This window comes from Myxocyprinus asiaticus, chromosome 18 (assembly GCF_019703515.2).
Source record: "Myxocyprinus asiaticus isolate MX2 ecotype Aquarium Trade chromosome 18, UBuf_Myxa_2, whole genome shotgun sequence".
Lineage (NCBI taxonomy): Eukaryota > Metazoa > Chordata > Actinopteri > Cypriniformes > Catostomidae > Myxocyprinus > Myxocyprinus asiaticus.
In genome coordinates, this window is record NC_059361.1 from 24,258,386 (window position 1) to 24,270,721 (window position 12,336).

The 12,336-nt window shown below is 38.2% G+C and overlaps 1 protein-coding gene across 1 annotated transcript in view; it reads right to left on the reverse strand.

The window, feature by feature from the left end:
* Nucleotides 1-12,336, reverse strand: part of LOC127455961 (N-terminal EF-hand calcium-binding protein 2-like) — a 146,008-nt gene that overhangs the window by 15,153 nt on the left and 118,519 nt on the right. The window contains exons 8-9 of the mRNA XM_051724189.1: nt 10,074-10,153; nt 2,271-2,327 (exon numbers count right to left, since the gene is read on the reverse strand). Of these exons, the coding sequence (XP_051580149.1) occupies nt 2,271-2,327; nt 10,074-10,153 (137 nt within the window). The remainder of the gene's footprint in view (nt 1-2,270; nt 2,328-10,073; nt 10,154-12,336) is intronic.

Consider the following 12,336-nt stretch of genomic DNA (forward strand, 5'->3'; position numbering starts at 1 on the left):
TGATCATATGGTATCTGAAAAAACACTTCTGATTGGCTCAAGGCACCTTTGGGGTGCGGCCAACCTCAACCCAACAAAATCTCCCAGCCTAAGACGAATGTTCCTCTTCTCTTGCCTCTTCCTCTCGCCGCACTCTTGCCCTCTTCCTTCTGGGCTCTTAGCTCTTCTTCGGCTGGCTTTGCTTCGGCTCCCCTCTGCCCAGGTTCCGCACAATGTAGAGTTCAGGAAAGCTCGAAACGCAAAGTTCTGAAAAGAGTTCTCTTCTCTGCGCTATGACTCACACATGGGACGGGGAGTTGTGAGTCTCCCTTGCGGGAGGCCTTGCTTCAAAGCCCCGCCTGATCATTCCAACACTAACTACCCAGCGTCCACGATCTTAACAGAGGTCCAATACATCGACGGAACAACCAGAATTTTCTACTGACCCAACCAAAGAACCAAATCAATGCAACAAAATGCAAGTTCACCTCCAGACTTTTGCTAGAAAGTGTTGATATTTTATTAAATACTTCGGGTAACCTGATTGCAAATTGAGGTATACTAAATGAAGTATCAATGGTCCAGGGCATAGTCTACAGACTCCATAAAGTTCAATTTTCTCTGATACAGACCATTTCATTCACCTTCTGTTACAGCTCACTCACCAACCTGTTTTACGTTTGTCTATGTGTGTTAGTTTAGTTTTTATGTTGCAGATTAGAAATAAAGTCTTGTTTGTATTCAAAGAGAACTTGACTGTGGTATATTTTGATAAATAATTTCGTCAGTTGATTCTTAAAAGATCTGCACTCCATGCTCGAACAATATTTCAACATATTTGTAATATTATTTTCAATGGCCATGAGAATGGTATTACTCTAAAGAGTTAACAGATGTGTCATATAAACTCAACGTGGCCGAGTGATCAGACGAACACCTTAATTTTTTCAATGTTCCCCGAATTAATCATAATTCCTTTCAAGTGCTAAAATCCTTTAGATACAAGATACAACAAGCCTGTTGTATTACACATATAATGGTGGAGAATTTTTATTCAGATTTCTAATCTAATAGTTTGTCATTTATCCTTCATATAATGGTGGTTGAACATGGCCATGATTCCTAAACTAATTTACATATAAAATTCTTACATATTTTTGGTGATGAATGCTGGCAGTTGTAAATATATACTGCCACAAAGTTGCTAATTTCCTACAGACAATGGGAAAAAAATGGAAATGTACTGATAAAGGGACCACACATCTTCTACTCTGTATATCCATCCCATGACAATTCCCTCCAAATGAGCAAAGATGGCTTTTAGATAATGTATGTTGTTGAATAACTCTCCCTTTCTCAGTATTAATTTTCATGTGCCACCGCGAAAAGAGATGAAACATAAAGCAAGCTTCAAATTATTTAAAACTTGCACATTAGAATAAGTTGTCATTACTGATAGGAAAAATAGCTCTGAGTTTTGTGAATAAGGTATATTCTATATTAAGCTTCATGAAATTATGTTATGACAATAACTTTAATTTAAATCCATTGCAGTGCTATTTCAGTGCATCGTTAAACTGGATTGCATGTGGCAAGGAAATAAGATGCAGTTTTTTGCATTGCAATAGTGTGCTCAAAATCAGCTGATCTATTAATGAATTCGCCACTCAGTTGATATTACTTATGAAATATATGGTACCCCAAATTTAGTTGTCAAATGAAATGTATAGTCTTTATGTTGTTGGCTAATTAAAATGATTTCCATATTTACAGGAAGAAAATAAAAAGCTAAGCAGAAATAAGCATATGCTAATGTATGCATTCATAAATATTAAAATATATGAAGGTGTGAAGGAAAAAAAACTGCAAAATTGGGCAAAGAGAGAGAGAGAGAGAGAGAGAGAAATCAAAGCCCAGTGCTCCTCCACATTAACAGACCAAAACTTGTGTGATATTTCTGTGCATTCCCATCATGCCCTGTTGAGTGTATCACCAGCCCACAGACCAGGCAAGGTGTAAGTATGATACTGTCTCTTAACTTTGAGAGGCAAAAATGACTCCCTGAGCATGCTGATATTTAACACAGTAGGGGGTTTAGCCATTGGTCTCAGGGGTTTAGTCATTGGTAATTAATAATAATAATAATTAATAATGCACCTGTCTGATTGCAAAGTCAAACTAACTTTTTTTTTAACATGGAGGGAAAAGGTGAATTTGGTCATGCATTGTCTTTGAGTATTTTTATTTATTTTTTGCATGCCCTTTGGTATGAGACGTGCTTTAGTACTTACTGCGTTAGTTGTGCCATCAGTGTCTGTTAGTCGCTGATGTAGGTCAAACCAAACTGTCTGCAACAAAAACCAGAACAGAAAAGCCACTAGTGAATTCACTTTCTCCCTCAGATGCCCTTGGATGCTCCTGTCCATCTGAACACACTCAATCAGGTAAGCTGATAAGAGACGACGACCTAAGCACATCTGCCTGGCTTTTTAGTACAGAAAAGCATAATGTATAAACACAAAGTATGAAGGAAAGAAAGAAAAAAAGAAAGAAGGAAAGAAAGAAAAGGAAAAAAAGAAAAGAAAAGAAAGAAAAGAAAGTGGCCTAGGTCTAACTTCTCTGTGTATATTGAACAGATCCAAATCCTACTAAACACATATTTAATAATTAATATAATAATTTTCTTTATTTATCACACATTATACATATACAGTGAAATTCTTCTTTTTCACATATCCCAGCTAGGCTGGGGTCAGAGTGCAGGGTCAGCCATGATATGGCACCCCTGGAACAGATAGGGTCAAGGGCCTTGCTCAAGGGCCCAACAGTGGCATCTTGGCAGTGCTGGGGCTTGAACCCCTGACCTTCTGATCAGTAACCCAGAGCCTTAACCGCTGAGCCACCACTGCCCCTAATTTATGCTAATGAAACAATTGTATCAATGTGTTTGCAACAGAATATACTTGCTGACAATTTAAGCAACTTTAATACTTCAACAGAAGGATGAATATAACAGAATAAACTAAACAGTGTATTCCAAAAGCTGACTGTTATTGAGTCTAACAGAAAGTACTATGTTTTACAACAGTACTATATTGCCTATATTGATGCCCTACTAACACCAAATAGTTTAAGCGTTAGTTCACCCAAAAATGTAAATGCTGTTGTCGTTCACTCACCTTCATGTTGTCCAAAACACCTTCTTTCTTCTGTGGAACACAAAAGGAGAATGCAGATGTGTTGAAATGGCAAAATGTTAGGAACTGACAGCCTCAGTCACTATTCACTTGTCTGCAATGTCCGTACTAATCCATTTGGAAACTCTGTTTTCAGTTTCCTAATGTCATCGTTTTCCAAAGTCTCTGTTTTCACTGGACGAAAACACCACTCTTGTATGGATGAGAGGTGAAATGCATGCGTTTTCAAACGAAAACATGTTAGCGTGGACATGGCCTTACATTTTAAAGAAACAAAATAATGCCATGAAAGTGGAAGGTCACTGAGGCTAATATTCTGCCTAACTCTTTTTGTGTTCCACTGAAGAAAGACAAAGTCAAACTGGTTTGGAACAACAGTAAGTAAATGATGATAGAGTTTTCATTTCTGGGTGAACTACATCTAAGTTCTACATTTAATTTCAGTTTCAGCTGAGATAAAGCATTGAGGTTGCTTCAAATATTCATTTGTGCACGGTTTTGCAGGATGAAAGAGACAGAAAGAAAGGAAGAGTGACATTCTTTGCCTATGATGAAAATTGGCTCATACAATGAAAATGCCAAAAACAGACACATCTGGATCAACAGATCTTTCTCCAAAGGGTGTATGTCATTTAGCAGTTGAGAAAGCCTAAAGGTAGAGCTTCTCTTCTTTCATGCAGATGCTACAAGAGCTGTAATGATGTATGCACAAAATAAAAAAGTAATGTGTCAACAAGAAGTATATACAGAGACAGAGAGCTGTCACAAAATGCATATGGGTAGTTGACATTAAATACTTTTGGAAAGTTGACATGTCCTGCGGTGACATGCTACACTATGTACATCTAAAATTTACACACACACACACACACACACACACACACACACACACACACACACACACACACACACACACACACACACACACACACACACACACACACAAAGAAGCAGCATTTTGATAATTCTTTTATAACTATTATGCCTGCAGCTTAAATGCATTATATTAATTGAGAGACTACATGGAATTTTTGTCATTTAAGTTATTTGTCACACTGAATAACCATTCATCCAAAGGAGGAAAGAAATTGTGACCAGTCACAGGACCAACATTTTAAACTAAAATCTTGATATTATATATAAAAAAGGCCATACATGGACATGGGCTCTATTTTCGTGAGTGCGCAAAGCTCCGCGCTACGCGCACTCATGAAAATAGAGCCCATGTCACACTGTGTGCAACTTCTTATTCCATTTTCGTGAGACCGCTAACTCTAAGTGCAATTTTTGTGCTAGCGCAAAGTGCAATTGGGTGTGGGTGCGAGTGTTTGCGCTACTGTGGGCGCAGGCGTGCAAACTGTTGGTCTACTGCATGTTAATGAAGTGGCGCAAAGCGCAATTTGCTGTTTTCCAAAGAATTTGGTCGTTGCACTAAAAAGTTTCAATACTACCTCTTAGCTCAGCGCAAAGTCCAAAATCAGTTCGGACTGTATAATAAGATGGAGACACTAAACTTCCATTGACCCGATTAGCGCCTTGCGTGCGTGATTTCGACAAACCCACACATAGCGCACGCTTGCACGAAAATACCAGTGGGCCATGCCCATTGACTTTGCGCTTATGAGTTAAGGTACTTAGAGCTTGCGCGCTTAAAACAAGGTCCGTCATGTGTCAACTACCCATATTCCAAACATAATGGCTTTTTGAAATCATGAGGAATTTTAAAACAGCCCTGCCTCAGGGAAGTTAAGACCATCACAATTTATAAATCATTATGTGCTTCATAAAATGAGAGTCACCGGTATATCCTGTCAGTCTATCCATATCAAGTGAATAGAGAGGTGGGGAATATTCTTTCCCATCGTGGAATGACAGAGTACATAATGGCAAGTAATGATGCCACAAATTCGTGCAGCTGTCTCACTCACTGAGAAAAGCGATGGTGGCTTATCCATCACAAAGAATAGCAAGAATGACAGTCACCCCACTTTCAGAGATGAGAGTGCAGAGTGGAAGAACGAGAACGGCATGAGCTTTAGTCTCCACAATGATTGGAGGCTATCACGAAGCCACAACTGGTTGAAAAAGGAAACGACGCGTTTCCAAAAGCAGCGGGGGACACATTATGCAGACAACAAGAGCGCTCTGATGACTGATGTAGCTCTGAGTAGAAGCAGGTCATCGAAGTCAGGCTGCCCTGCCTGCCAAAGCCTCAGTGAGAATGGGGACAGACGTACAGTTCTATGTTTGACATTTCAATCATTTCAAAGGAGCATGTGTTGAATTCTATACAGACCCAGATGTGCTTCAGGCCTGGTTTTATTGGTTCAGCCATGGCAGATCTTAAAAATGAGTGGAGCAGAAGAAACGAAAGTTTGACATGGTAACTGGAAGAACTGTCACTCATTTGAGAACTTGAAGGCAAGCCAAACTATGACAAATGCAAAATGTTGCATGGTCTGTCCAAAAGGACACATTTAAATTTTTCTTACTGGTGGGGTTATAGGTAGTGTATTTCCCGGAACCAAACTAAACTGATAAAATAGTAGTCATACATACTCTCTTCACATGCTAATGTTGATTAATTTTGGGTTAAGTAAATGTCTTGCTGAAACAAATGTTTAAATATTTATGATGTGTTCCAACCCGATCTCATGAGAAGTTGTATGAATTCGTACGAGTTGGCTAAATTGTATGAAATCGTACAAGTTAGTTCATATGAATTAGTACGAATTCTAGACATGCAAATACCCAGATGTGTAATGCGGAATTAAGCGAAAGTTCCACGTAGCAGACGTACTTTATGTCCTAAACCAAACCCCATGTCTAAACCTAACCATAGAGTAGAGTCTGTAAGGATGATTGGAAGTGTGAAGAGTATGTTTTGTATAACGAAAAAATAATTGCTGCATTTAAGAAGATGACAAGGGAGTCACTTGATTGGATGTTGCAAAAGTCGTATGATTTCATACGAATTAGCCAACTCACACAAATCTGTATGATTTCTCCGTGATAGTGTGTTGTGTTCACATGCCGGATTTAGTGTAAATTACTAGTATACTAGTACTAGTATTACTGTATACTTCATCAAACTCGTAATTACAACTTGGAAGCTCTGAATTTTATGGAAACTCCAGTTTCAGTTGACTGTTGTGATGACGTATCAATATCACAGCAGCCTGGACAGTTAACATTTTATTATAGCCAGTGTTACCTGGTGCACTTTCTTTTTTGTTAAAGGGATACTTCATCCAAAAAAAAAAAAGAAAAATAAAAAAAAGAAAAAAAATTCTGTCATAATTTAATCACACTAATGTCACTCCAAACCTGTATGATTTTCAATAAGCGATACTTTTTAAATAGCGATACAATCACTTTGTGTGATAAACCGAACAAATTGATGCCATGACATTGGCAAGATGCAATTAGAGCAAATTAGATTTCATGTTATTGATGTAGCCACCAAATTTGATTTAAGCAATTTATTAATGATATGATTTAATTTGAGAGTAAATAATTACTTAAATTTTGTTCTCTTCATCTCACAAAGTGATCGTATCCCTTCAGAAGACTTGGAATATAGTTCAAAGTAATTATCGATTAATTTTACTCTGGTTTTATGTTTTTATTTTGTCCTTTTTCGAGATTGACATACAGCCTCATTTCCACAGTCGGGCCAAATGAGTGCGTGCCAGGGCCAGTTGCATTCCCACTGTCACTTCTGAGGCTTCATCGTGCCTCCTCTGGGCTTCCAATGACCTTTGGCTCACCGATTTCCCTTGGGCCAAACAAGGCCAACTGGGGTTTGCAGCAGGGCCAATGTCAAAGGTGGAGTTTCTCCGAACTTGCCAGGTTGTGTATCCAGCACACAACAGAACAGGTTTGGGAACAATTAAACAAATGCAGGCACAGTACAAATCTGTTAAAACACATAATGGATAAAGCGGTGCCCAAAGAAAGAACTTTCCAGGGTTCAAGATCATGGACGGTGTCCTGGGACATCATCCCGCTGTTAGTGGAGAGACCACTCGGGACACCATGGCAGTTTAGTCGGTGAGTTGTCAACGTTAACTTATCTTGCTAGCTAGCTAATGTCTACAAATGATATAACCTCGATATTCTAAATAACTAGAAAACATGATACCTCAGCTTGAGCTTCCCTCTTGCTTGTGAATTGGGTGAGGTGTGTGATGCTGTCACCAGGGTGGCGTATTAAGGGTGGGTTTTAGGGCAACACTGCATGGCTATTATCCTAATGGTGGGAACGCAGATTGATTTTGGTCTCGCAGCTCGAGGTCTGAGGCTACTGGCTCCGGCTGGCCATTTGATAACCCTGGCTCGCACTGGCCCGATAGTGGAAAAGTGGCTAATGTGACTTCACATTATGGCCAATAGACTCTGTGAAGACTTTTTTTAAAATGTACCTTTTGTGTTCCAACGAAGAAAAATGTAACACGTGTTTCTCACTTCTGATGTAGTATTTCTCTTTTATTAACAACAATATCACACATGGATCCATTTTGCCTATGAGTGTTGCCATGGAAATGAATAAACTTTTGAGTCAGAGGATGTAATCATCCCCTGAGTTGTCTAATAATTATGATAATTTTGACATGGCATGAACATATTCTGAACTCTTCAGCAGGTTAAATTAAGAATCATGGTGTAGGTGGGCATATCCTACTTTGATGACAAACACTATTTAACATATTCATTAATTACACCAATTAATTTAAAATTAAGATCTTCTGAATATTTCTCTTCAGAGCTATAAAACTGTTAGTGTATGTGCATGGATCCTTTTTAATCTGTGCCTGGACCGACACCAAAACATCTCCCAGTGCCACAGGAGTGAAGCTAAACCCTCTGCTGCTCAACACAGATATCCTCCCATTCATCCCTTCATCTCACCAGGATATGACAGAATGCCCCCCTGCACTCCTTGGTGCTCCACCGAGAGTGAAATAAACCAGCTTGTTTGATTTGGCTATTCTTAGCTTTCGCAAAGACCTTGCCTGCCAATGACTGCAATATTAACTGGGGACTCTATTAGTCTACTGTGCTCATTGTCCAAAACAGTGGTTCTCAGCTGGTTTTGCTGCAGAATCAGGACACAGATTTGACTGTGGATATCAAGTGGCAACCCAGTAGAGTACCAAAAGCAAACAATTAAAAAAATAGTAGTTTTGATTGTTTTCTCGCAACCTGTCCATGTTGCCATCTGCATAATTTGGCTAGCTTCTACAAGGTGACAGATGAATTTGGGGCAAAATGTCAAAGAGTTTGATTTGATGCATGACCTTTGCAATCAACAACAAAAGATACAATTATGCTTTCTCCTCTCTTTTAAAAGTTGATAGGCCTATTTATTTTTTATCCTAACAATCTTTCAGAAGAGACATATGATCCATTTTTGGGTCAAGACCCACCAGCTAAGTACAACTGGATTATAATATGCAGGCAATCAGTATGTTTACATGCACTTTAAAAGTAATGTCATGTAAATGCTTCAGCTGGACTGAAATCGTATCAGTCCGATTTTTGCAAAGTCGGAATAACAGACTAAGGCCACGTCCACTCTAATATGCTTTCGTTTAAAAACACATCTTTTTCTCTACATTTTGGCCTTCCGTCCACACTGAGACGGTGTTTTTGACAGAAAAAAACTGAACTTTTCAAAAACGTTTTCTCAAGTGGATAAATGTGAAAATGCCGTCTTTGCTTTGTAGTGAGGACGGGAAAGACGGAGATATCTGAAAACGATTACGTATGTGTTGTCATGTCATGCAGTCATGTGATTCATTCAACCCAAAACAATCAAGATGGCGGCCCACATTGTAGCAACGTTATTGTGCCTGTTATTCACGTTGAGAGCATTGTTAAAGATAAATGTTACTTTGTTCTACCTTCGCAATACATTCCTTCATAGGCGACGCAAAGTTTACTCAGAATTGCTGTCTGGCAACGAAATGCGAGTACAACTGCATTTCAGTCTGTACATGAAACTGTGATTTTTCACATGTGCAGTAAGGGGATTTAAACGTTTTCATACGTTTTAGTGTGGAGAAGCAACTTTTGGAAAATGCTTGAAAATGGCAGTGTGGACGGAGAGCATTTTGAAAATGAAAACACCATTTTCAAATGTATCAGTACTAATGTGGACATAGCCTAAGATAATGCGATTATACTTGGCTTCATCCAGCATGTACATGTATACAGCATGTAGCTTGACTACACAAAAAAAACAGCTGTTGCCCGATTATAAATATGCATCTAAACACACTGAATGAAAAGGTTGAGAGAAAGAGACAGTGTAATAGGGTTGGTGGGGATAGGGTGAGAGACCAAAAAGGAGATAAGTTACAAAAGTGTGTAGTGAAAACAGTCTATTGATATTGCAGGACTATAGTTTGGTTGTCAGGTCTGTTCAATTGCTTCCTTTGTTATACTATTCCCTCCCTGACTGCACTCCACTCTGAGCAATGCATGTAATAATAACTATAGGAAAAGAAAGATTACTGGGCATTCAAAATGCAATCTGAATCTCATCTCAGGCCTCCACATACTGTATAAATGTGTGTAATTAGAGTGTGCATGTGTGTGGATGAGTGTGTGTGTGTGTGTGCATGTATGTACAAGAGTAATGGAGCTGAGGAGGGGATGGAGAATTTTCAAATACAGCTTAAAAAAAGCTCTTTCAACATAGTAGATTTATTTCCTAATGTATGTTTTACCATAATTACATTAGTTAAGCTATATCTTTCTATTTGTTTTCAACCATGTTCTTATTGAGTTGTAACCACACGTCTATGAATTTTGACCTCCCGTTAATATACTGTAAGACGCTTCCTGGGATGAAGCACTTGACCTCTCAGTGTTATAAGGCAAACCTCTTACCTTATTCTCCAGACGTCCAATCAGCTCTGCCAGTCGGTTGATCTGCGCCTCAAGTCCTTCTTTTCTCACTTCTACAGCTCCTTAGACAGTTCAAGGGGAGAGAGAGAGGCTCAGTGCATAATATGCAGATAGTTTCAATGAGGTTTTACTCTGCCATGCACCTGAAACCGTTTCAGATTGGCTATCATATCAATGAAACTGTGTGAATCAAACAATCAGACATTATTACAGAGCTCAACTCATATTGGTCGTTTGTGCATTTTTGATAACAGCACTGGCTTTTACACACCAAGAGGTGATCTTTAGTGCAGATGAATCATGTGGGACAAGTATATAAAAATATTTTTTCACAACAAAACAAAAATGGAGAGCGATTTCCACAATTCTTCGCTTTCTTTTATGCAATGGCAGATCCTGTTAATGATGGAAAAGGTTTCCCTGCCTTTGAAATCCACCCCACTAGAGGTGCCAAACCAATTAGTCTCTAACACCTCCCTTGTGTTGATGAGGCCAGCATAATGGGGAGGGAAGACACTTTGGAACACAAGAACTGTTACCATAGCAATAGAGGGACCTTAGTTCTCTAATAACGAGTATTATTAGGGCAAAAGCATGCTACAGCATAATGTGAATTTATGCAACAAATGGAAGACATACACACACCTCAGGCCAGAGACATTATTATATGATGAGGATCAGTTGTATACATGTGAATGGGAGAAATCCTAACACTAAATATGGCGGCTGTAGGAATTGAAGTTCCGATTTACAGTTAAAAGTGCCAATCACCTTTTTGAAAAAGACATCGGCTTTCAGTTTACTCAAGATTTTTTTTCTCTTTCTGCAAAGTATCAAAGCAATTTCCAGGACTTTTTTTTCTGTTATAAACTGTCTACTGTGGAAAGTTCCCGTTGTCATGCTACCTATCAAACTTTTGAACAGTATCTGCAATACTTCTATGTGGAGGTGAATAGGTGCCTGACGCTTACGTTTAGCGGTGCGTTAAGGCCCTGACACGAGTCACGTGAAAGAGACTTAACATACATGAACACATACTGAAAAAAATTATGTGTTGGATTTACTTAAAATATATCTAGCATCTTTGCATTATGCTTTTAAAGTAAATTCAACTTATGGTAATTTTATGTGAGCATAACTAGAAAACCTTTGTTAGATATACACAAATGTATCAGTTCATTCAGCTTTATTTACTTAAAAAAGGTATATCACACTAATAAGATTTAACAAATAACAGAACGTTGTTTCAAATAAACGTTAAAATTATTGTTTCTATTATACGAGTACTCACAAGGTCAATCATTAAACAATTGATTCCCCAAAGAAATAAAAAGCTGATGAAGCTGCACTTCAGTTACACACATTCACATGCGCAAGGAAAGATTACAACAGAGATCCAACTTCACCAAAGGGAACACTAATCGCCCTAACGGTGTTACAGTCTGTCTCCCTCATTTTCTTCAAGGACTCTTATTTTGAAGTTTCCCCCCCGGACTTCATTTCCCCTAGTGCACTGCCCTCATCACATCCATCTGTTTCTTATTATCCTCACCTGTATTCCATTCCCTCATTAGTTCCTTTTGTATAAATATCCTGTAGTTTTGCCCACTCCTTTGTCAGTCCTTGAAGTGTCACATTGTGTTGATGAAGTGTTACTTTGTGTTTAAGAAGTGTTAAGTTTAATAGTTTGTTTCCACTCCAGCGAATGTTCTACTCCAATGATTATAATTAAAAGATTAAGTACTTACTCCTGCGTCTCCTCTCTTCCAATCCTAGACACCAACGTTACAAACGGTGACTTCACACAAAACAACTAATTACAGTAAAACATCAATAATACTAAAAAGTAAATTGTAAAAATCTCTAAGAATTCTTAATAAAAACTAATTAAATGCCCCAATAAGTTCCTTTTGCTCAGACATGCTTAAATTATTTAAGCGCAAGGACTTATGGGTATTCCCCACAACCACAATTCTGTACTTGAACGTTTTAGTTAGTAGTACTTAAAATCTTAATTTTATGGCTTTTTAAGCCAAAAAAGTTAAAGGAACTCACAATTATTCTTTTACTTTATGTATCACTTTAAGTTCATCTTATAATGAATATTTTGTGTTGTACACATTCATGCAAATTAAGTAAAGCTAAACATTTTATAAATATGTAGTAGATGAGTAGATGCAATTTATTTTCATATGTTATGGTTGTTGAGCCAACAAATCAAGTTTTTGTGTCTGAGCTGATTAGT